The sequence below is a fragment of the Myotis brandtii genome, unplaced genomic scaffold, assembly GCF_000412655.1.
Source record: "Myotis brandtii unplaced genomic scaffold, ASM41265v1 scaffold240, whole genome shotgun sequence".
Taxonomy (NCBI): domain Eukaryota; kingdom Metazoa; phylum Chordata; class Mammalia; order Chiroptera; family Vespertilionidae; genus Myotis; species Myotis brandtii.
The window spans coordinates 1,720,848-1,747,595 of record NW_005359064.1 but is presented as its reverse complement, the minus strand read 5'-3'; the positions used below and the strand labels follow the sequence as shown (position 1 = coordinate 1,747,595).

The following is a 26,748-nucleotide window of genomic DNA, read 5'->3' as shown; positions in this document are numbered from 1 at the left end:
CACCCTCCTCCCAGTCTCTTACACACCCCTATCTTTGTAATTGTGTATTTCTGTATGTCATCTAATAGACTACAAGTCCATCCTGTGTAGCAATGTGGTTTTTTATCTTCGTACTCTTAACACCTTCTTTTGGTCTGGCACATAGTTGGCACGTAATAAATTTTGAGTGACTTATTATAAGGAAATATATTTAATTTTAAAAATCCTTAAATAATGAGCCACTTATGCTAGTTTTTGTCAGTTTAGGTTAATGCCAACTATGTGAAAGTAATATTGTTATTGGTACAAATTCGGAAATATTTCACAGTTAAAACTTCATTTATTTAATTCACAGCACTTGAAAGATGTATCTTGGAGAGTGCTCTTTGCTTTTATCTTAGGATACAGTGTTTCTTTAACCATCTGTTCTATAGGTCATTTTCTTCGTGAAAAACGGGTACAAGTACTCATTTTCTAGGCCCACGGTCTCTAGTCAGGAACTCTGAGAATATTAATCATAAACTAAAGGAAACTTAAGGTTCTTTTTGAGAGAAATTTCTGGCTTACTCTCTGGTGCTCTTATTGCCTACGATCTCTTGGGAAATAATTCTCATTATGCAGAACCATGTCTCCTCAGTTTTCAAAAAATGTTTGCTTGTATAATGGCATTTGGAAGTCTGATAATTCAGAATATCAGAATTTTGGCATCTAGCAGCTTGATCTTGCATTGACTCTTATCCAGTTCTAGGAAAAATCTGTATTTATTATTATTTTTAATATATTTTTATTGATTTCAGAGAGGAAGGGGAGAGAGATAGAAACATTATAATGATGAGAGAGAATCATTGATTGGCTGCCTCCTGCACAACCCCTACTGGGGATAGAGCCCTCAACCTGGGGCATGTGCCCTGACTGGGAATCAAACCGTGACCTCCAGGTTCATAGGTTGAGGCTCAACCACTGAGCCACTCCAGCCAGGCAGGAAAATCTGTATTTAGAGAACTTTTATTTTTTGACAATTTGAAGCAACTATAATTCATACATGTATAATTCTTCCCAAAATTTAATACTAGGAAATCTTTTTTTTTTCTTTTAAAAACTGTACAAACTAGTAATTTTACATTAGTCAAGTAGAATTACTTGGCTGTTCTTTTTGTTTTTTAGGCTAAGGATATTAAAATGTAGTATTCCTTTTTTAAAAATGTGTTTTCATTGATTTTAAAGAAAGAGGAAGGGGCGGGGGGGCGGAGGGGAGAAACATCAATCTGCTGCCTCCTACATGTACCCCAACCAGGGATCGAGCAGCAGCCAGGGCAAAATTTAATATTCTTAATTAATTTTAATATTAAAATTTAATTTGAATGCTAAGGTAAAAATAATGATCAAGGAACTTCATGCCCTTGGAATAGTTGTATATACTTAATTGCATTCTTTTTGTATATTTTAAATGGAACTTTCTAAAATTCATCAGATAATAGTTGAAGTATTACAAGTTTTACTCATTTGCTCCCTACCCCCACAAAACAATACCTTGTTACTATAATTTTTAAAATTTTGTTTGCATATCAGAAAAATTGCAAAAATAAAAGAGAATTCCATATACCCTTTACTCAGATTCTCCAAATGTCAACATTTTACCATATTTGCTTTATTATTCATTTTTTCTGAGTTTTTGAAAATAAATTTTAGACATGTGAAAACTGTTTTACTTTTTTTACTTTCTTAAATATGTTACTGTGTATTTCCTCAAAACATAGACATTAATATATAACCACACATTCTAATTACCAAAATTAAGAAATTAGTGTAGATACAATACTGTCGTCTTAATCTAAAGACTTTATTCAGATTTTACCAATTATTCCACTAATGTTCTTTTTAAAAAAAAAAAATGTTTTTATTGGTTTCAGAGAGGGGAAGGGAGAAGGAGAGAGAGGTAGAATCATCAATGATGAGAATCATTGATTGGCTGCCTCCTGCATGTCCCCTACTGGGGATTGAGCCCACAACCCAGGTATGTGCCCAGATCAAGAATCGAACTGAGACCTCCTCATTCATAGGTCGACAGTCAGTGAGCCACATTGGTGAGCCACTAATGTTCTTTAAAACAAAATAAAAAATATATTTTAATAAGAACAACATAATTGGAAAATATTACATAATTCATACACATATAGAAGACATTTGTTTTGCATAATAGCACTAGCTTTAAGAACTCTTTTGGAGAGGGAAAGGATCTTATAAGCCATCTAAGCCAGTTCCTCATTTTTATGAATAAGGAGTACATGAGGAATGTGAGTCCCTAAAAGGCTTGGAGTTTTAGATTAATGTAGTGCCAATACTAGGATAAGTATCTAAGAACTTGCAATTCAGTCTTTTCACAGTTGTAACAGAATTTTATTATGTGTGCATACTATATATTTTACAGTTAATAAGAGTGGAAGGGGAAAAATAAAAAAGAATGGGAGGGCAGCACCAGAATTTAAAATGTCACTGTGTGGCATATTTTCAGGTGACTTATTAGATATTTTTATCTCTATTTTAAAACTTTTTAAAAATAATTACGTGTTTTTTAAAAGTGTTTCTGATAATGTGAACATTGCTATTAGATAAAGCCGCATCAGAGGAAAGTTGATACTTTCATGAGACTGTGTATGGTTGACTATTAAACATGTATGGGATTTACGTAGGTGTTAACGTCACCTTCCACTTTTGCATAGTTCTGGCAGGCCTGCTGTTTAATATCTTTCATTGTGTGCATGTAAAGGCACATAATTTTTCAAGGGAACAATTTTAATTCTGGCCCCCCCCCCACATACATACTCATCTTACAAATTACCTACATATCCATCCTTCTCTCATGTTTCTTAGAGTTTTCTCTTCATCTATCCATCTGTGTTCTTGAGCCCATATTCTTATTGCTTTATCATTATTTCATCATTCTCCTATGTCTCCAGTTCCCTCACCTCTTAAAACCCTTTCTTTAAGCCTAAAAATATACTCATCTTTACCATCCCTTATACAAGAAAAATGCCTTCACTCTGTGTTATTCTGTGTTACTGCTGTGTTTTCCTTCATTCATATGTCTTGCCTTACATTTAAGCCCTACACATGTCCCTCTGACTTGATGACCTCCCAATCTGTCTCCAGTGTCTGACCAGTTTCCCATGGACATCACCACCACCTTTGACATAGACACCTAACTCAGTCTATCCAAACTGGAACTCATTAGCTTTCTCATTGAATTGTTCTTGCATTTTCCACTTTTAGTTGGTGCTACCGGTATCTAATCAGTTGCTCTAGCCGGAAATCTGGGTATCTTCCCAGATTCCTCCCTTTGTTTCTCCAGCATGCAGTAAATGAACAAGTCCTATTGGTTTTGTCATCATTGAATGTGTTTACTTCTACTGTAACCCCAAAGACAGTGCCTTCATTCAGAAAGTCATCACTGCCTATCACCTACTCTTTTATGTTTCCTGCCTCTTGTCTCACCTCCAACCAATTTTCTGTACTGCTTCCAGAATGATCTTTCAAAAATAACATCTAAAAATGTAAGTCTCTTAATTCCTACCTTATTTCCTATAGCCCATACGATAAATTCCAGAGGTATTTAGTATGGAATACAGTGATTTCTGCAAAGTTTTTCATCCTTGTCATCTATCATTTCTTTCTTTTAGCCATAATAAACTCATTGCTCTTTTCTGAATGTGTTCTACCACCTTTATCACCCTTACCTTTGCATATGCTGTTTCTTCTTTCCATACATTTTCTTCCCCTTAGCCTCATAAACATTTATTGGTTCTTCTAAATACAACTTATATCATTTCCTCTGAAGCCTTTTAATTTCAACTCTCATTTCTATCTCCTGTGTTCATTGTGCATACTTATATATTTACCATGCTACCTGACAATTATTTGCTTATAAGTTCTTTTTTTTCTATTTGCTTCTAATTGTAGTCTCATGAATAAGATCTACATTTCATATATGAATCCTCAATACCATTTTATTTCTGGTTCCTAGTAGGTGCTCAATATATATTAGTAAATTTAATCGAGTCTAATAAAATGTAGGGGATAAACATTAATGTAGTGCTTTAGTTTACATAATGAATGGTGGTAATCTGTGGTCTTTAGGAATTTGTACCATCCGTCTTTATCAATTAAGTCATGGCTCCATTTTGGTAAAACCTATGGGAGTAGAGCTGGAAAGTGAAAATAGCTGGAAGAAATAAAAATAACTTAAAACACTTGAGTGGATTTCTATATATTTTCTGAGATAGTAAATAAAATCTTTTGTAATGCTGTGTAGAGGTTTTTTTTATTTTTAAATATTTTAAAAATTGATTTTAGAGAGGAAGGGAGAGGGAGAGATATAGAAACATCAATGATGAGAGAGAATCATTCATCGGCTGCCTCCTGAACGCCCAAGATTGGGGATTGAACCCGGGCATATGCCTAACCAGGAATCGAAATCATGACCTCTTGGTTCATAGGTCAACACTCAAACACTAAGCCACGCCGGTCAAGCTTTCTTTTCTTTTTAATGTAAGCAAATAGGTTTTAATTCTCAGCTTCTCATTATGTCATTGGAGCAGAGTGGCAGTGCCATAATCCTAAAAATCAAATAACTTTAAAAATGTGTGTATCTTAAAATGCATTGTAGGACTTTACCTTCCTACTATTTTTTTAATTATTGAAATTATCATGGTATTGTAGGATTCCAGGATTCTTAAATGTTATCGCCTCCAACTAATATCTAATGCTTTAATATCTAGACTTAGGCTTAACAGATGTTTACATCTCTGAACACAGAACAACTGATGGAAAAAGAAGCATTATCAATAATTTATGCAAATTACTCAATATGTATGGATGCTCTGTACTTTGTAATATTTAGCTTGTTTAAATGCTTTATGTAGTATCTGTCATTGATTTTTTCCCAGTAATTATTTTTATACTTTCATTTTTCCCCCCCAAATGAAACAATAAAAGGATCAGAGATCAAGAAGTCCCAGAGGATGTACAAATCAGGCCAGAGGATGTTCCTTCAGATCCCAGTATTAGTAATTCCAGTGTCAAACTGGAAAACATGGAAGATCATACTGAAACAACTAGGAAATCTCCAGGTGAAATAAGTGTTCCAATGGACAGTTCTTTACTTTGTACTTTGTCCTCAGACTCTCATCAGGAAGCAGCTAGTAATGAAAATGATAAAAAACCTGGTAACTCCAAATCTACATTACGGCCAGAGATTGGCACCAGTTCACAAGATTCTGCTCTCTTAGATCAGGAATTATACAACTCTTTCCATTTCTGGAGGACTCCTCTTCCTGAAATAGATCTAGATATAGAGCTTGAGCAGGGCTCTGGGAATAAACTCAACCCAGAGAGACCAGAAGAAACACCTGAAGCAACCATACCAGGTTCTTCAAACATCACTATGGCCACCAGAAAGGAACTTGAAGAAATGATAGAAAATCTAGAGCCGCATATTGATGATCCGGATGTTAGAGGTATGGAATATTTAATCAAGTTCTTTATTCTAAAGTTGGTATAAAGTGTTTGCTTACCTTTTTTCCAGAAAAAATAAAAAATGCCTTCTTAAAAATTTGATCATTGTCATCATGTCTTGTCTTGATAACTACGATATTTTTAGGTAATTTCATTTAGATAAGCTCATCACTGTGTTCCTAACTAGTATTTACAGAATTGTTGATTCATAAATCTCTAAAATTTTCACAATCATTCAAACAGTGTTTTACATTTACGGTTTTAAATATTGTCCTGCCTTAACTATTTTGCTCTAGGTCTCATTAGCTTTTTCATAAAATAGCAGAGGACTCAGTGTTTTTAAAGGAAGGACCATGCGTTATTAACAGCTGACAAAAATTACCTATTTTTCTGTGGAATATGATGTGTTTTAAGAGCTGTAGATGTCTGTCTATAAGAGTCAATTAGCTTACTTTCTCAGTTTTGACTTTTTTCCATTGGATTACACATTTATCATCTACATTATTTCCTTGTGAATGCAGCCATAAAGTTGTTCTGTGTTCAAATCAAAAGTTGCCTCTTATTAAGTGGAATATGTGTTCTCATTGTATGGGAACCAGACATCCTGAAGCAGTCTTATTCAACTTGCTGAGGCTTGGGAAGTGATCAGGCCAGAACCTGAGCAGATGTTATCTTTCTGCCGCTTTGAAGACTAAGGCTTCCTAATGACTCATAACTTTACTCAGTGAAATCTGAGATACTATTTAAAACAATTTTGACAAATCCTATAATTAGAGGTCTTTAGAACTTATATCTTTTTGTGGATATTTTTTGGCCTTGTTCTAAAACCTAAAATTTATAAACTATTGTTTTGCTCAATGTTAGTAAATACCCATTTTTAAAGCAGCTAAAGCGATAACCTTCAGTATCCTTCTAAAACATACAAAACCTTGTGTTCAAACTTTGAAAATTGCATTATAGTGGTTAAGTTAGCAGTTATCTTTATTTGGCTTTAATTTATCATGATTTTTAAATGATTTCCTATTATAATTTTACATTTGGAGGAAAATGATTTGATTAAAGGCAAATTCATATCCTTGATTGTTCAAAGTTAATTTAATTGGAAAATGGTCAGTTTCATTCTTTCTTAGGTTTATTGGGACATAATTTATATCAGTAAAATTTGGCCTCTTTGAATGGACAGTTCTATGAGATTCGACAAACACATACAGTTGTGTGTGACCACCACCTCAGTCAAGATACAGAACAGTTTCATCACCAGAACATTCTTTGTCCCCCTTTATAGTCAGTCCTTTCTTCCATGCCCAGCCTCTGACAACCTCTAATCTGTTTTCTGTCCCTATGATCTTGCTTTTTGTAGAATGCCACATACATAGAATCAAGCAGTAACATCTTTTTTACTCTGTCACTTAACATAATGTGTTTGAAATTTATCCTTGTTTCATGTATCAGTAGTTCATTCCTTTTTGTTATATTCTGAAACAAAAGCAAGAGCCGAGGAGTGAATATTTTCAATAGCATATCCTATTTTTTATCTCTCCTGGTAGATTATTTTTTATGAAAACACTAAAGGCCCAGTGCATGAAATTTGTGCCCTTGGAGTGGGGTCCCTCAGCCCGGCCTGTGCCCTCTTTCAGTCCAGGAGCCCTTGGGGGATGTCTGACTGACGGCTTACACCTGCTCCCTGCGGACATCCTTAGTGTAGCGGCGGTGGCTTCTGGCTGAGCGGCGCTCCTCCTAGGGGAGCACACTGACCACCAGGGGGCAGCTCCTGCATTGAGCGTCTGCCCCCTGGTGGTCAGTGTGCATCATGGCGACCTGTCGTTCCGCCGTTTGGTCTATTTGCATATTAGCCTTTTATTATATAGAATTACAGCTTCACTTTCTTTGTTCATTCCTCAATTGTAGCTTCTGTTGTTGATTGTATTTACCCTGTTGAACCAGCATTCTGCATTTTACGACAACTTGATGATGTAACAAGAACTACATCATCAAGTTTTGTTTTGTTTGATAAATTAGAATATTCACCAAAATCTTGTCTTTGTATTCTCCCTCCATTTCTCTACACTCTTCCACCCCCAGATGAGGAAAATTGAGACACAAAGAATTACACCTAAAACTAAGGATACTCATAGCTGAGGATAGTCAACTCTTGATAAATGTTTGTCTTTACAGCTTTCAGCTTTTTGTTTAAATAAATTTCATTATCATTTAACAACTTAAGTTTTATTCAGTTGATCAAACTTCAATAACTTTTATACTTTGTTTTTCTTACACTCCATTTTTATGGGAAAAGGCTGTAAGCCTGTTCTGGGAATTCTCGCTGTGTTTACTACAGTACCTTCTAGTTTTCTGACATGCAGTAGGTACTTAACAAATACTGAAATATTGAATAGCTACTTTAATTTTTTTAACAAGCTAAAAATGATATGCATAGTTTGCTTTTTAAAAAGACCTACATGTACATATAAGCTTCAGTATATGACTCTGCATTTCAGAAGATGGCTAATACTTATCATGTTTGGCTTAAAATTGTATTGTAAATTTACAGGCTGTAATTAAGAGATTTCAACACAAATACTATATTGTGATTTAATCAGTTCTCTTTCTGATTTACCTTTTAAACCTACCATGTTTTAAATTTGTCATGTTCTTGCCCCACCGGTGTGTCTCAGCAGTTGAGTGTCAGCCCATGAACCAAGAGGTCACCGGATCTATTCCCAGTCACCTGGTCAGGGCACATGCCTGGGTTGCGGGCTCAATCCCCACTAGGTGTCGTGCAGGAGGCAGCTGATCGATGAAGTTCCTCTCTCATCGATGTTTCTATCTCTCTATCACTTTCCCTTCCTCTGTTTCTAAAAATCAGTAAAAACATAGCTTTAAAAAAATTCAATTACAAAAAAGTTTCAAATTTATCATGTTCTTCCTGTTTATAAGGATAACTTTTATAACACAGCCATTTATTTATTTATTTATTTATTTATTTATTTTATCATTACTTATTGAGCACTTACTATATTCCTGGTACTCCCCTAGTTACTAAATATATAGCAGCAACAAACCAGACAAAAATCCCAGCCTCAGAGAGCACAGAAGGTTGGGACAATACATTAATTGCCTGTGTCAAATGGTCTATCGTAAAACATAGCTAGGCAGTGCTAGGGATTTTCTGCTTTGGCTACAGAATTCTTAAGCATTTGATTTCATTGAAATCTGAGGGCATTTTTAATCCATGTTAATTTCATAGTTAATTGAAAATTTACTATGCCTTAATTTTCTGTATGTTAGGAGGTGTTTTGAGTTTTTAAAGGCATATACCTTAGTTTTGGATGTTTTTTCTTTTCTAATCTGCCATCGTGGCAAATTGCAGAAAATGTCTACTTTTTTGAAGGGCAGAACTTTAAGCCAAAATTGGAAACTAAATTCTGACCAGGGGCTAAACTTCAGCTTTACAAGCTTCTGTGCCACTTGTTCTTTCCCCTTATCACTGTTGGGTGGGGCATGTCATGGAGCGGGGGTCAGGGGGGAGCAAGACTTAGGTTTTTTAAAATTTCAAAGCAGCCCTTGCTTCCCAATTTAACTCACCTTCCTTGAAGCATTGATGATTTTTAACTTCCTTGTAAGTTTTTGAGCAAAAATTTTAAATGTTTCCATGGACAATAATGAGATATTCCTTTTCAGAAAAAGAAAGCCCTTTCTTAGTTATAACAGAAATAGATCCTACATGAAAGGCCAAAAAGGGAAGTAGTAAAATATGAAGTAGATGTAAGAGATCCTCTTTTCCAAAATACTTACCCAGGGAATTTGAGGCTTTTCTGTTTTTGTCCAGGACATTTGGGATTGCCAAGCTGATTCAGGATTGAATTTCAGCAGTGCCCAAGTAGAATTATTGATGCCAGCTTGAGTTACCACAGCTAGGTTCATAGACTACAAAAGGAAAAATGGCCCAAGCTCACAAAATATAGATTTCTTTCCAGTTTAGGCCCAATGAAAGAATTGGGCCCTTTTGGCAGTCATGGTCAGAAAAAAATGATTTATCTCAGTTTTGAGTCACTTTCATAAAGAAGGTATAACTCAAAACTTAGTGCTACTTGCCAGATTTAAGAACTTGGTAAGTTGTCAGTTTGGTTTGTTGTAAACAAGACAGTACTCATTTGGGATCTGTGTTTGGGGCAAGTCATTGATTTCATTTTCAAAAAGAATTAGAGAAAAATAAACTGGAATAAGATATGAGATGTTTAAATGTAACTGCAACAAAAATCTTTGTAATTGCGATTGTTTTATGTTGGCAGGGTTTGTAAAGTGACTGCTCTTCTGCTAAAATAGCTTAGTAAGTAAGTCTTATAAGTTCGATTTATGCACTACCCAAACATAGTTAACTCACACTGAAATTGACTCCTTTTAATAAACTGGAGGTACCTCCAAAACTAGATAGCATTTCTCTTTTCATACTAACGCAGAATAATGTACAGTAGTGGATAAGCATTTTTAATCTCATGAAAGCATATTAGTTTTCTACTTTTTCTCTTGAAGGACTAATGATTTACCATGTAGAGGTTTTTTTTTCCAGCTTTTTGGTGGCAGTGTCAAAAAGTACACATTTCATTGATAATTTATAATGCAAATGGAGAAACACTTGCAAGCACATTGTAATTCTGCCACTTACTATCTTTTCCCTATTCTGCCTGTAGCACAAGTGGACGTGCTGTCTGCCGCGCTGCGAGCTTCCAATCTGGATACTCACGAAGAGGCCAGCGATACAGAAAAGAGAAGTGATGTGCAAGATGAACTGTGTGTCAGTGAGCAACCAAACTGTAAAATAAATCATGATGCCTCCGTGCCTTTAATCAGCGATGCTGTTGAGGTAACAAACTCAGTAAAGTGTTTATCAAGTGAGAGTAGTTTGAATTAGAAGTGTTTCGTTGGGGAATAGTTGTAGCTGATCACTTTCTAGTTGGTATATTCTGTTTGTTGCTGATTTTCTTAGCTCTACCTTTTGCATAAAGTAAAAGTAAATGTCACCACATCCTATCTTTGTGACTGGTGATATGTTCAGTGCTTAGAAAGTAAATCCTAATCCTGTCTACATGACCATTTTAGTAGCTTCAATGTTAATGTAGCTTACTGCAGTGAAATAGTCTTACTGGAAACAAAGCCCTTTATCAAGAATAATTAACTCTTCCCTTTTTTTTTTGGAGAGGTGCTTTGTTTCTGATCGGACCATTTCACTGCAGCAAGCAACACAGTATTCTGAGCAGAAGATCAGGACTTGAGGCCATGTTGCGGAGGGCCAGTGGCATTATCTGGACTCTGGAGTGTGAGGGTGGGTACTGTTACTAGCATCATTTTTGCTGTATACTTGGAGCTGTTCTATATGATCCTTCCTTAATTTCCTACCACATCCCACCAAGCCAGCATCATTTGGTATCAGTATTTCTGATCCCTTGTTTTTATAAACAGAGAAGAACTACACCCCTGAATGCCAGAATCAAATGGTCACAGACAGAGTGGGTTGAATGAAAAGCTCAGGCAAGAGTACCTACGTACACACAGTAGGGATGGCAAGAGGGTTTTTAAACTTTAGTGGATTTCTGTTTTGTTTTTTGGTTGATGACATCTAGTATATTAGAAATTTTGTATAATATCGTTGGTTCAGAATGAATCCCTAACCACGATTATCATTGGAGATTTGAATACTATGCTATCTTTGCATTTTGGAAGGTGTTCTTTTTATTTTGGGGTTGTTTTGTGTGGGGGGTTTTTTACTGTTAAAAATGTGTATTTGTGAAATTAGAAATAGCCAAGACTAGAAACAGTGGAAGAACTTCATATGACATTCCAAGTCCTCTATGTACTCTTTTATAAACAAGCTAATTTTAAGTATTTGGGACATTTCAAAATTAATTCTAAATGTTTAATTACTTTTATTCTGAAATTCTTTTTCATACATGTAGCATCCTATTCAGCAAGTTTGATTTAAGGCAGGGGAAGTTCTTAATGAAGCCTTATGTATATTTATAAACTTTTAAAAACATGAAGAACTTATATGTATTTATATCTTTGGCAGTCTCAAAAGGTAAGATAGTTTAGATGAAGGAAACTTATAGACAGTTCAACTTTTTAAGTAAATATTTTTTCCTAACAGAACATGGACTCCACCCTTCGTTATATTCATAATGACTCAGACTTGAGCACTAGTAGTAGTTTCAGCCCTGATGAGGAAAGAAGACCTAAAGTACAAGTAAGTGACAAAGGTGCTTTCTTCGGTGTGGCTGTTGTTAATTCCTCTTTTAAAGCTACTTTTCACTGAATTTGTTCTGTTTTAAAAATTAAGACTAATATAGCATGCTTTCTTTTTTCTTTTTTTATTAAATGTATTGGGGTGACATTGGTTAATATGATCATATAGGTTTCAGGTGTGGATTTCTGTGTGACAAGATCTGTATGTTGCACCTTGTGCCCACCACCCAAAGTCAAATTTTCTCCTGTCATCATATATTAGGACCCTCTCCTGTTACCATATATTAGGATCCCCTTCCCTTTGGCAACCACCACACTGCGGTTTGTGTTCACGAGTTTTAGTTTTTTATCCCACATATGAGTGAAATTATATGGTTCTTAGCTTTTTTTGACTGATTTCACTTAGCATAATATTTTCAAGGTCCACCCATGTTGTGGCAAATGGCAGTATTTCATCCTTTGTTATGGCTGAGTAGTCTTCCATTGTGTATATGTACCACATCTTTATCCAGTCCTCTATTGCAGGACACTTTGGTTGTTTCCATGTCTTGGCCACTGAATAATGCTGCAGTGAACATAGGGGTGCATTTATCTTTGCAAATACATGTTTTCAAGTTTTTTGGGGTATATACCCAGGAAAGGGATTGCTGGGTCATATGGTAGGTAGCTGTATTCTTAATTTTGTTAAGAACCTCCATACTGTTTTCTATAGTAGATGTATCAGTCCATTCCTACCAGCAGTAAATGAGGGTTCCCTTTTTTCCACACCTCTCCAACATTTGTTAGTGCTTATCTTGTTCATAATAGCCACTTTAATAGGTGTGAGGTGGTATCTCATTTTAGTTTTGATTTGCATTTCCCTAATTGCTAGTAAGTTTGAACATCTTTTCTTCTATCTATTGGCTGTTCATATGTCTTCTTGGGAGTGGTATATTTTCAGGTCCTCTGCCCACTTTTTGATTGGGTTGTTTGTTTGTTTGTTTGTTTGTTGAGTTTTCTGAGTTGTTTATATATTTTGGAAATTAAACCTTTGTCAGAGCTACTGTTTGCAAATATTATCTCCTATCTGGCTGCCTGCCTCTCTATTTCGTTGTCAGTTTCTTTGCTGTGCAGAAGCTTTTTAGTTTGATATAGTCCCATTCATTTATTTTTGCCTTTACTTCCCTTGCCTTTGGGGTCAAGTTCATAAAATGTTCTCTGTGACCAAGGTTTATAAATTTGGTACATATATTTTCTTCTATGTAAACTGATCAGTAATAAGAAAATTGAAACAACCATCAAAAGCCTCCCCAAAACAAAAGTCCAGGATCAGATGGCTTCGTCAGTGAATTCTACCATTCAAAGAAGACTTAAAACCTATCCTCCTCAAACTCTTCCAAAAAATTAAGAGGCAATACTTCCTAACACATTTTATGAGGCCAATATAACCCTGATAGCAAAACCTGGCAAAGGTAACACACAAAAAAGAAAACTACAGACCAGTATCTCTGATGAATACAGATGCAGAAATCCTAAACAAAATACGAGCAAATAGAACACAACAGTACATCAAAAAAATAGTATGTCACAATCAAGTGGGGTTTATTTCAAGGACACAAGGATGGTTCAACATATGCAAATTAATCAGTGTAATACACCACATTAACAAAAGAAAGGATAAAAATCATATGGTCTTATCAATAGATGCAGAAAAAGCATTTGATAAAATGCAACATCCATTTATGATTAAACACTCAGTAAAATAGGAATAGAAGGAAAGTACCTCAACATAATATCATAAAGTACCTCAGCTAATATTATACTCAATGGGGAAAAACTGAAAGCTTTTCCTCTAAGATCAGGTATAAGACAAAGATGTCCACTCTCACCACTTTTATTCAACATAGTTCTGGAAGTCCTAGCCAGAGCAATAAGGCAAGAGAAAGAAACAAAAGGCATCCAAATAGGGAAGGAAAATGTCAAACTGTCACTTGTTGCAGATGACATGATTCTATAGAGAGAGAGAACCCTAAAGACTCCACCAAAAAACTATTACGGTCAAGTTGCAGGATACAAAGCCAATGTGCAAAAATCCATGCCTTCCTGAATACTAACAACAAAATTTCAGAGAAAGACAATTCTTTTTACAATTGCAACCAAGAGAATAAAATACCTAGGAATCAACAAAGAATATGAAAGACCTATGTACTGAAAATTAAAAGCATTATTAAAAGCGATTGAAAAAGACACAACAAAATGGAAAATTATTCCATGTTCATGGATTGGAAGAATCAACATAGTTGAAATGGCCATATTGTCCAAAGCAAAATACATATTTAATGCAATCCCCATCCAAATCCCAATGTCACTTACTAAAGAAATAGAATGAGAAATCATCAGATTTGTATGGAACCACAAAAGACCCCGAATAGCCACAACAATCCTGAGAAAAAAAGAACAAAGCTGGAGGTATCACACTACCTGACTTCAAATTATACTACAGAGCTATGATAATCAAAACAGCATGGTATTGGCAGAGAAGCAGACACACAGATGAATGAACAGAATAGAGAGCCCAGCTATAAAACCACATGTATATGGACAAATGATTTTTGACAAAGCCAGAAACACACAATGGAGTAAAGATAGTCTCTTCAATAAATGGTGCTGGGAAAACTGGAAAGCCACATGCAAAAGAATAAAACTGGATTACAGTTTGCCCCCATGCTTTCAATAAGAAAATTCAAATAAGAATTAAATATAAGCAAAAATCTTTCTCTACTCACACCTCTTATCCCATTTTTCATTCAGAATAATCACAGTTTCTTTTGTATTCCTTCATAAATTTATTGTGGATATATAAATATTGTGGGTATATATGTATCCTTTTCTGTTTTTCAAAGAAAAATAGAATCATAATCATCATACCAAGATATTTCATCATGCCTAAGTTGCCAAGAATTCTAAGATATAGCTTGATTTTAGAGATGAAAACATGAAAAAAAAAAGGGAGGGGTGCTTAATAAAGTGCCAGCAATAACAAGTGGCACTCCAGTTGTAGAGATTTTAAATGTGGGAAAATATGCTTATGGAATCATCAGAACATGATAGATTATTTCTTGCCTTTTGTTTCTTTCTTTTTTCTTTTTTTTTTTTTTTTTAGTTGTATCTTGGAGATCTTTCCATTTGAGCACATAAGGACTCCATTGGGAGCAGGTGCTATAACTTCAGTAGTCCCTCACATGCTTCCAGGTCTCATTGCACTGTCATATTACAAGTGGTGTTACATTCATCATGATTATGCATGTTATTTCCTTCTAGGACTATAAACCTTTTTTTAAAAAATATATTTTTATTGATTTCAGAGAGGAAGGGAGAAAGAGAGAGAGAAACATCTATGATGAGAGAGAATCATTGATCAGCTACCTCCTGCATGTCCCCTACTGGGGATCGAGCCCACAACCCGGGCATGTGCCCTTGACTGGAATAGAGTCTGGGACCCTTCAGTCTGCAGGGTGATGCTCTATCCACTGAGCCAAACCAGCTAGGGCTATAAATCTTACTATAAGTGGATTTCCTAGGTCAAATGGTATATATTCTTTATTTTTGTTGGTTCTGTTTATTAAAAATGGAATCGGTCTTTTAAAAATGTTCACAGTCTTTTAAGTATGCTTTTACCACATATTGGAGATATTTTCAAGTCAATACATGCAGATTGTCTCATTCTTTTAATGAATTTATTTCCATTTTAATTTATTTTTTGAAAGTAGATAAGTTTACATAGTTCAAAATTTTAAAGGTACAAAGGCATTCATTGATTTTTTTCCTTCCCAGTGTTTCTCCTACACCATCCATTTTGCTTCCCCCAAACCAACCAATTTCACCTTTCTTTTGTATATCCTTCCAAAGCTATATTATACGTACACAACCAAGATTGTATATACATTCTTCTTTGTCTCACATTTATATAAATGGCTAGCTGTGTATACACTTTAAATTTTTATAGATAATTGGTAAATTTCCATCTGAAGGCAGGTGGTGGTGTGTTTTTTTAAAAAAAATACATGTTGGTAATAGTATATAAAAGTACCTGTAACCACATTCACTAGATTACATCAACCTTTATAATCTTTGCTAATGTTGAAAGGTGCTGGTCATATTTTTAATATTTCTTTTAAATTTAGAAATCAATTCTAATTGTCCTTTAAGCTGTTTTCTGTTTTAAGATCTTATTCATTGTTTTTCCTCTAGAGTTGCTTTTATTTATATATGCATTTTCCTCAGCATGTTTCTTTTCAGTTATATAACTGAAAATTTCAGATTGTTTTTTCTTTACTATTTCAAATGCTATGTTAAATTCATATATTTAAAAATAAGTTCACCTAACTTATATCTAAACTGCTCAAAATGCATCCCTGTCCTGTCTCTTCATTAGGACGTTGTGCCTCAGGCTCTATTAGATCAGTATTTATCTATGACTGACCCCTCTCGTGCACAGACAGTCGACACTGAAATTGCTAAGCACTGTGCATACAGTCTTCCAGGCGTGGCCCTGACCCTTGGCAGGCAGAACTGGCACTGCCTACGAGAGACTTACGAGACTCTGGCATCAGACATGCAGGTGAGTAAAACAGCCAAGGCATTAACAGCATGTGCATATAGAAGGCACAGTGTGTTGCCCTTCAAAACCCAATAGAATTTCTGTTCATGTTCTAGCAGGTACTTGGTATTATAGGAAATTATGTGCAGAAGAGCTTGAACCAAAGACCTTTCTTTTTACATTGTTCAAGTTCCACAGTTTGGTGACTTCTTTTTTATCTAAAGTATTAGAAATGATCACATCTGGCATGTCTAAGTTCCTAATTATAAATGTATTATTATCTAAAATTTATGTGTAGATTAATTCTTAAAACTATAGGATCTCGTTTTCTCCATAGAAGCAGTGTTATAAATGCTTCTATTTAAAAACCTTGATAGAGCCCTAGCCTGTTTTGCTCAGTGGATAGAGCATCAGCCTGCGGACTGAATGGTCCCAGGTTCGATTCCGACCAAGGGCACATACCTGGGTTGCAGGCTCAATCCCCAGTAGGGGGCGTGCAGGAGGCAGCCGATCAATGATTCTCTCTCATCATTGATGTTTCTCTCTCTCTCTCCCTCTTCCTTCCTCTCTGAAATCAATAAAGAACTATATTTTTAAAAAATAAATAAATAAAAACCTTGATAGAACTGTAGTATTATTAACACTGCGGAGTTTTGAGCTTGGAGTGCTATGAGCTTCGCTGTACAGGTGGGAGAAGGTTAACAATGTGTGCGTGCATGCTCTTCTCTGCCCACACACCACCACACCCTTGGAAAGAGACAGAGTGTGAAACATTGACCCTTGGTAATGTGTCTGGATATCTGTGACTTTTTGTGGCTCATGGGGTTTGTTGACTTAACTTCCTCTGCCACAGTTTTCCAGAGGAACTGAGACCTAAGAAAGCGAAACTGCCGATAAGGGGGAACTACCGTATTGTCTAAAAGTTCAAGTACTAAGTACTTTGTGTTTAGCTTACTAATGCAATTATTTTTATTTCTGCAGTGGAAAGTTCGAAGAACTTTAGCCTTCTCCATCCATGAGCTTGCAGTTATTCTCGGAGATCAATTGACAGCTATAGATCTGGTTCCAATTTTTAATGGATTTTTAAAAGACCTCGATGAAGTAAGGATAGGTGTCCTTAAACACTTGCATGATTTTTTGAAGGTAACTTTAAATTCTTTTGCATAAAAACACACTAAAATTCCACTGTAAATCTAAAATATTAATTTTCTGCTACTACCAAGATCAGTTTCTATACATTCTATAGAAGAAAATGCATCCAGGAGTTGATGGTGAGCTGTGACTTAAAAAAAAAAAAAAATCCCATTCTAATCATTTTTGCTGGTGTCATTTTAATTTTTAATTTAAAAAGAAAAAAATTGTGCTGCCCTGATCAGTGTGGCTCAGTTGGTTGGAGTGTCGTCCCATACACCAGTAGGTGGTGAAATCAATTCCCAGTCAGGGCACATCCCTGGGTTATGAGTTCGTCCTCCAGGTCAGGGCAAGTGCAGAGGCAACCAATCGATGTTTCTTACATCAATGTTTCTCTCTCTCTCCTCTCTCCCTCCCCACTTTCTGTCTCTAAAATCCATTTTAAATAAATACACTAAATTTCATTTTTAAAGATGTTAGAACATGTTTATAAATATTTGTACTTTTTCAAAATTAATGAATTAAATATGTGTAAAAGATTTTCATTAACATTAAGTTTAGAGGTTTTATGGGTGTTTCAGAAGAATTTAACCTTAGTCCTCACTCCTTTGATGTGGGATCTTTGGTGTCTGAGGTGAACAGCCCTAACTTTACAAATTGCTTGATACTGGCATACTGTTGTTAGACTTTAGCCTTGAAATTGGCACTCTCGTAGTTCTTTTTTTTAAAAAATTTTCAATTACACTTTATAGTCAATATAAATTTTATTAGTCTCAGGTGTATAGCATAGTGGTTAGATAATCAAATACTTCATAAAGTGTTCCTCCAGTATTTCCAGTACCCACCTGGCCACATAAGCAGCAATTTTCAACCAGTGTGCCACAAAGAATTTTTAAAACATGCAAATACCTGACTATTTGGTCAAGGGCACTGACCTCTTTTCCCTTAGATCAGTGGTTCTCAACCTTCCTAATGCTGCGACCCTTTAATACAGTTCCTCATGTTGTGGTGACCCCCAACCATAAAATTATTTTCGTTGCTACTTCATAACTGTAATTTTGCTACTGTTATGAATCGTAATGTAAATATCTGATATGCAGGATGTATTTTCATTGTTACAAATTGAACATAATTAAAGCATAGTGATTAATCACAAAAACAGTATGTAATTATATATGTGTTTTCTGATGGTCTTAGGCGACCCCCGTGAAAGGGTCGTTTGACCCCGAAAGGGGTTGCGACCCACAGGTTGAGAACCGCTGCCTTAGATTGTCAAATAAAAATATGACAGTAGCCAACACAACTATAGTCATCTAATGTGAATGAATCAAAATTATATTCATTTTTTTTTGTCATATTGGCACAAAATCTATTTTTTGATGTGCTGCAGAATCGTAGTAATTAATTTGTATGTGCCATGAGATGGAAAAGGTTGAAAATCGCTGACATACATAGTTATTACAATATTATTGACTGTATTCTCTATGCTGTACTTTATATCCCATGACTGTTTTGTAACTCTAAATTTGTACGTCTTAATCCCTTCACCTTTTTCACCCAGTCAGCCCCCCAAACTCCCCCCACTTTGGCAACCAACAGTCTGTTCTGTGTATGGTTTTCTTGTAGTTCTAAGGTTTGAGGAATTACCATGTAATCCTACTTTTTAAAAAACATTGATACCATGTTGTTGTATTTTATACAGATTATACTGAAATTTTTCTAATTTTCCTAATTAATGTCCTTCATGGCTATTTTTTCCTCAATTCAGAATCCAATTAAGAATTGCATATTGAATTTAAATATCATGTATCTTTAGCCCCCTGAAATCTAGAATAGTTTCCCTGACTTTTTGTTTTTAATGACATTGGCATTTTTGAAGAGGCCAAGCCAGTTGTTTTGCAGAATGCCCCTCAATTTGAAATTGTCTGATTGCTGTTACACAATTAGATTCAGGTTAAACAGGTTTCCTTTGCAGGAGTATTACCCATCTCTATAGGTCAGCAGGTGTTTTCTGAATGCATCGTATCAGGCCTAACATGATGTTAGCTCTTGTGATTACTGGTGACACTGAGTCCCGTCACTTGGTTATGGTAGTTTCGGCTCACTTCCTCCATTGTAAAACAACCTTTCACCTTTGTGATTAGTAACTTCTTGATGAGGTGATCTTTCAGACTTTGAACATCTTTTCCCCCAAATCTTTCACCCAGTGCTTTTTTCATCCATGCATCTGAATGAGGTTCTTGCCTGAATCAGTTGGTACTGTGTTGGCTGTAAAATACTGATTTTCTGTTTTTATAATTCCTTCTACATTTATTAATTGCCTTTCTCATATAAAGATAACCTTTTTATTTCTTCCCCTTTTTGGAAATATTTTAGTATTTGTGTGATCTCTAGAATTACTTTTTTATGTAATGTAACAATCCATTTTTGTCATTTGTTTTTAACGTTAAATTTGACTAATTTGATATTGTTATCTCTACTTCTAGTCTAATACCTTTTTTCACTTTATTTTTTTTTTCATGGTAAAAACTTTTGTTAATAACGTTAATATATTTAGTCATTTTTTTCAGTTCCACTACATATATGAAATAGTTTCAGAATTACTCCACTAGTAATAATTACAGCATGAAATCAACTAAGTCATGTTTAAGATTTCCTTCAGCACTTTCTATCCTTAGAACATATCCCATGAAGATGTATGGTCAGAGTACTAAGTTCACTCTGTGATTTTTATCTATTTATGTACCCTTATGTTTATTTGCTTCTATTTATATAAAATTTTAGGGTTTCCCCCATGTTGACTATAAACATACTTTTAAATATTTGTAGAGCAACTATCAGGAAAGGGTGGGGCAAAAGTAGGTTTACAGTTGTGAGTACACAAAACAGTTTATTCTTATACTAGAGGCCCGGTGCACAAAGTTTGTGCACGGGTAGAGTCCCTAGTCCTGACTGGTGATCAGGGCCGATCTGTGGGGCAACGGGTGGGGTGATCGGGGGAGCCCTTGCTGGCACCCGCCTGGCCGGCCTGGTGCCAGCCCCGCCCCCCACTGCCACTGCCGGTGGCCTCCCTCTGCGGGGCGACCAGGGGGGTGTTCGGGGGCCCCCTGCTGGCACCTGCCTTGGCTGGCCTGGGGCCTGCGGGCTGGGGGCAGCTCCTGTGTTAAGAGTCTGTAAGAGTCTGCCCCCTGGTGGTCAGTACGCATCATAGTGACCGGTCGTTCTACCATTCAGTTGATTTGCATATTAAGCTTTTATTATATAGATTAAATTATTTTTTTCTATATGAACAACAGTAAGCCTACTTTTGCCACCACCCTGTATTTATTGAACACCTGTTATGTGCCATCATAGTGCCATCTGCAGGGCATATATATGTGAATAAGAACATAATTTCTGTCTTCAGAGAGTTCATGATAATGAGGGTGTCATGTGAATAAAGTAGATGTGCTGTAATAAAGCTGTGCTATGGTACTGTAGAGTTCAGTGGAAGTCACTTGCTGAAACAAACCTTTGAAAAGAGGATAATGACTCTTAAAGGTAAAGGTAAATGGGATTATCAGGGAAAAGAACCTAATACCTATTTTTAAGACCATTAAATGTATCTACTGAATGTATTCTCCTGTAAAAGAATTAACCATATCATTTATAGTCATTTTTAAGCAGTCTAGTAAAAGAAGTAATGTCTGTGCTTTGTCCTAGTGAATTTGTTGTTGTTGTTATTTCAGCTTCTTCATATTGACAAAAGAAGAGAATATCTTTATCAACTTCAGGAGTTTTTGGTGACAGATAATAGTAGAAATTGGCGTTTTCGAGCTGAACTGGCTGAGTAAGTTCTGACAGTTTATTAGACTATGTTTTGGAAGGGTGTGTATTTATTTTAGCTTTTCTGGGTTCATTACTTTGTGTAAATCCAATTTTCTGTCTGGTATCCTGCTCTTTAACATTTCTTGTAATGCAGGGAATTTTCTTTGCTTTTATTTATTTATTTTTAGTCTGTTTCTCTCTCTCTCTCTTTTTTTAATTGTGGTAAAATACACATAACCAAAGTTGCAGTTGGTGACATATAGTATGTTAACAGTATTATACTGCCGTTACCACTCTCTAATTCTAGACCATTTCATCATCTCAAAAGGAAACCTTCACCCCTCTCCACACCCACCCATCCTCTAGCAGTCACTAACCTACTTTCTGTCTCTGGATTTGCCTATTCTGAGCATTTTATATATAGAATTATATAACATGTGGCTTTTTGTGTCTGGCTTCTTCACTCAGCATAATGTCTTTAAGATTTATTCACAGATTTGTTCTTATTGTAGATCTTAACCTCAGCATACAATTTTTTTTTCTTACTAAATCAAGAACTTTCACTCTTTCACTTAAAGGAAGCACTTAACAGCTTCTCCTTGGCATATCCGATTTGCCAGCATCACTACTCTTGTGCTTTGGGACCAGTAATAAAGTTAGGGTCACTTGGACACAACAGGCTCTGTGATGCCTCAGCAGGCAGTGTGAGAATCAGCTACTAAGTGACCAACAGGTGGGCAGGGTGTGCAGTGTGGAGACGCTGACAAAGGGATGATTCAGTCCCAGGCAGGCAGGAATAGGATGGCTCGAGGTTTCATCACACTACTCAGAACGGTGTGCAATTTAAAACTTATGGTTTCCTTAATCCTGGAATTTTCCATTTAATATTTTTGGACCATGATTGACATCTGGCTACTGAAACCATGACCACAATTCACTTCCTGTTGATTACAAATGTAAATAATATTAAACATAAAATCTGAAAGGCAAAATTCTTATTCATATTCAAGTTATTTCTTCATGAGCATTATTGCATCTACTCAAATTAGCCTGGTGAATGCTGCTAGTCTTTAGTTCCCATCAGACGTAATGGGAAAGTGGGTAGAGGACCACTTACTATGTTATCCCTAGTAAATGTATCATTGCCTCAGAAGCTGTACTTAATAAGTAAGTACACTGCTAGAACTCTCATTTATTTACTTATTTATTTATTTATTTATTTATTTACAAACAAAACTTTTTTAAAAATATTTTTTTATTTTCAGAGAGGAAGGGAGAGGTAGAGAGAGAGAAACATCAATGATGAGAGAGAATCATTGATCGGCTGCCTCCTGCACATCCCACACTGGGGATCGAGCCCCCAATCCAGGCTTGTACCCTGACCGGGAATTGAACCTTGACCTCCTGGTTCATAGGTCATCCCTCAACCACTGAGCCAAGCTAGCTGGGTTAGAACTCTCTTATTTACATAATTGATTGTAGATGGAGGTTTCTCAGCACATTCTAAACAGTTACTATGAGAAAAATGTGTTTTGTGTTCCAATTGAACATACTAGGGAATGCTTTGCAGACACAGCCATACAGAGACGGGAGGTGATGCTCTGCATGAGAAACCAGGTTAATTACTAGTCTTTGCCTGTGTCCATCTTACAAATAATATCCAGTATTACAAATTATTCAGATGATCAACCTGTTTTCATTTGTCTTGTTTTAAAATTGTAACTGTATTTTTATAACTCACTTTTGTAGACAGCTGATCTTACTCCTAGAGTTATACAGTGCCAGAGATGTTTATGATTATTTACGCCCCATTGCTCTGAATCTATGTGCAGATAAAGTTTCTTCTGTTCGTTGGATTTCCTACAAGTTGGTATGTTTTAAGATTTTTACAATTTTAGGTCAGCAAAGTATTTAATAAGATCATAAAACGAAGATATTCCTCACTTCTCCATGTTCACTCTCCTAGGTCAGTGAGATGGTGAAGAAGCTGCACATGGCGACACCACCAACATTTGGTGTGGACCTCATCCATGAGCTTGTAGAAAATTTTGGTAGATGTCCCAAGTGGTCTGGTCGTCAAGCCTTTGTCTTTGTCTGCCAGGTAAGCAAAGACTCAGCCATTTGTGACACATTTTTTTTTTATCTAGAACTAGGTTTTATTCTTTTACTCGTTATCTCTCTCAATACCCTCTTTATTCTTGAAGGGCAGAACTTTGCCACCTGGCTGTTTATAGAATCCCCTGTTCCTCAGTTGGGTATCTGCCTGGTTCACCAATCATTTATAAAGTCCGCCGAGCTCTTTGTAAAGCTGTCCCCAAGAGGGCACTCGGGGTCTGTGGAGCAGGGCACGGTGTGAGAATGAATGTGACCGAGAACCCTCCAGGTCTGTGGAGCAGTTTAAAAACCGTCTCAGTGGGGGCTTAATTATGTCATTTTTGTTTTGAGTTCCCAAGTGCCTGGAATATTGGTTTAAAATCTGTAGCAATTATATTGTTATTAAAAGACTTTTCTTAGCTAGTATTATGGCTTAAGTATACTAAATTTGCAACTCTAAAGCAGTTACTTCCTTTCCCCAGACTGTCATTGAAGATGATTGCCTTCCCATGGAACAGTTTGCTGTGCATCTGATGCCACATTTGCTAACCTTAGCAAACGATAGGGTTCCAAATGTTAGAGTGCTCCTTGCGAAGACACTACGACAAACTCTACTAGAAAAAGGTGGGTACACGACTCTTAGGAAAAGTGTCTGTGGTGGGGAGGAGATTCATAGACTATGTGAACAGATAAGGGCGACGAAAGGGACCTTTAATTATTGCCCTGCTAGTGAACTTTTTATAATTTAAAACTTACTAGTTTGAATATTGCACGTTCACTTATGACTGAAAAATCACTGCCCTTGGAGCCCCACCCCCACCCTCTTGACATCTGTTATGTTGTTTGGGGCCCAGGAGGCATGTTTGTGTTTCCTCCTCATTTTCATTCTTACGCAGAAGACATATGCCCCGTATTATTTGCTTTGATGCAAATTATAACTCCTTGAGATTCAGGTTGTTTTATTTGTTACAATCCCCCAAAATGTCTCATAAATATTTGAATGCATGAACTCATGAATGAATCATAGAAAGACGTTTTTAATAGACTTCAAAGAATATGGGTGAATTAATATTTCTTTTTTCTCCTTTGGAATTCATTTAATTTTTTAAAATAGCAATTACAATAAAACAGCTAAAGAAGACTGGTTTTCAGTATATGTTTGGAATTTTGGAAGTGTTCCTTTTACTGAGCTAATTAATAGCTATAACACATAAGTTTTTAATATATTTATTAGCTTCGCTGCCATTGAACATCATGAGACATGAGATTTAGTCAAATTATATCTGATAATTCTCTTACGCTTGGGGATTTTTTTATATAAAATCAATTTGGATTACTGTTTATAATTCAATATAGCTTGTGTTTATACTTGTAGAAAATCCTGTTTTATAATGACTAAGTACTTTGTATACTTGTGCTTAACAAAACTGAAAGTTAGACTGATTTTGTTTGCAATCTGCATTTGTTTCCAGATTATTTCCTAACCTCGGCCAGCTGTCACCAGGAAGCTGTGGAACAAACCATCATGGCTCTTCAGATGGATCATGACAGTGACGTCAAGTACTTTGCAAGCATCCACCCTGCCAGCACCAAAATTTCTGAAGATGCTATGAGCACAGCTTCCTCAACCTACTAGAAAGCTTCAGCCTCGGTGTCTTTCCCGCTTCCTAGGAAGCCGAGGTTCGACACGTGCTCCACACGCGTGTGAGCTGGACACTTTGAGGATGAAGAGAGACCTTCCTCTCTTGCAGACTTAATTGCAGATGCAAGTTGCTTACACCGACACCAGGGATTTTAAGAGTCAAGAGAAAGTACAGTAAACACTATTATCTTATCTTGACTTTAAGGGAAAATAATTTCTCAGAGGATTGTAATTGTCACCGAAGCCTTAAATCCTTCTGTCTTCCTGACTGAATGAAACTTGAATTGCAGAGCATTTTCCTTATGGAAGGGACGAGATTCCCAGAGACCTGCGTTTCTTCCCCTGGTTTTATTTAATGACCGATAGATGGAATTATAGCCAGACGGCGGCTGTGAGCCAGGACACGAGAGAGACCTTCAGTATTAGCCTCACTGTTTCCACACAGGCAAGGACCTGTGCGCCTGTGGCTAGCCGCCCAGTCCAGCCCTAAGTGTGAATAGTTTTTGACGTGTGTTAATGGGAAAGGAGATTTTTTAATTTCTCATAAGGGCTTGATGCTAACACTAAAGTAGACTATGATTTTAACTCATAAATGCAGCATATTGCTGTACACATTTACGTGTGCCGAGTTATCTATGTCCTGAATTTTTTCATGCTGGTCATGACCTGAATGACATATATTAGCACGTATACTGTGTGTCAGGTGTTTTTAACTGGATCATGATCAGCCCTGAGGTGCATCTTTTCCTTCCCATACTGTACATACCTGTGACACTCTTAGGAGTGCTTCAGTCTTTAATCATGCTGTTTAAAACTGTTGTGGCACAAGTTCTCTTGTCCAAATAAAATTTATTAAGATCTGTATAGAGAGATATATACAGTTTTGATTGTTTTATAGATGTCTGCGAATAAATGCAATTTGTGACCTGTATTAATGATTTAGTATAAAATGGGAAAACTAGATTAAACATATGTCTTTTAACTAGTTTAGTAATTTCTTTGAAATCGGCTCATGCCCCCTGGGCTGGGTTCCACGTTTGGCAGGTGGCAGAGGCATTCTGAGCGCTGTGCTCCCTGGGGCTGGTCGAGGTGTGTCTTGTCTCTCATCAGGTGTGTTAGGTCAATGGCAGCCAAATCCTGGAGTCTTTGTTGCACAGGATCTTCCAAGGGGGAAAAAATGGGCTTCCAGAGGCAGTTATAAAAGCAAGCAAGCAAAGCTAAAAAATTAATGATTCAGCAGTTCTTCGAAATCCTCCCGGAAGCAAAAACAAAACTGCAAAAGAATTCATACTCAAACTATTAACTTCACAATAGATAAATGAATAGAGTGGCAATAATTCTGTCCTTGGAGGGACTTAACACTGGTGGCTGATCTCAGAAGATATTCTGGTATCTCAGGACTTTTGAATAACCAAGGTGAAGAGGAAAACTACATTTTTCTCAGCCCATTGCCAGGTGTCTCAACCACACAGGTCCCTGTCTCTCCACCCTGCCTGACTCCTAGGTCATGGCACACTGGGTGATGTCTGCTGCCCTTCCTCTTGTCTGGGAGAAAGTTTTGTGAGCTTTCAGAGTATCCCTCACTAAACCAGCAGACTTCCTCTTTGCTGGGTGGAGTGGCTTGAGTGTCACCTTTTTGCCAAGTCTTGGGGGTATTTCTGTGAGCCAGACCACTGTTGAGTTGTTGTTTTTATAAGTTTTTACTGATTTTTAGAGAGGGGAAGAAAGAGGGAGGGAGAAACATGAAGATCTATCGGCTGCCTCC

The 26,748-nt window shown here is 36.3% G+C and overlaps 1 protein-coding gene across 6 annotated transcripts in view; it reads left to right on the top strand.

Moving 5' to 3' along the window:
- The window catches only part of PPP4R1 (protein phosphatase 4, regulatory subunit 1), a 53,903-nt gene extending 27,938 nt beyond the window's left edge, over nt 1-25,965 (top strand). For 5 of the 6 annotated variants that reach the window (XM_014540263.1, XM_014540261.1, XM_014540260.1 and 2 more), the window contains 10 exons: nt 4,972-5,492; nt 10,182-10,354; nt 11,636-11,731; nt 16,145-16,330; nt 17,291-17,452; nt 21,169-21,269; nt 22,997-23,117; nt 23,214-23,348; nt 23,824-23,965; nt 24,814-25,965. In XM_014540263.1, coding sequence (XP_014395749.1) covers nt 4,972-5,492; nt 10,182-10,354; nt 11,636-11,731; nt 16,145-16,330; nt 17,291-17,452; nt 21,169-21,269; nt 22,997-23,117; nt 23,214-23,348; nt 23,824-23,965; nt 24,814-24,977 — 1,801 coding nt within the window. In that variant the 3' untranslated portion in view covers nt 24,978-25,965. The remainder of the gene's footprint in view (nt 1-4,971; nt 5,493-10,181; nt 10,355-11,635; nt 11,732-16,144; nt 16,331-17,290; nt 17,453-21,168; nt 21,270-22,996; nt 23,118-23,213; nt 23,349-23,823; nt 23,966-24,813) is intronic. The other variant, XM_014540259.1, reaches the window with a different exon arrangement.
- The last annotated feature ends 783 nt before the right edge of the window (nt 25,966-26,748 follow it).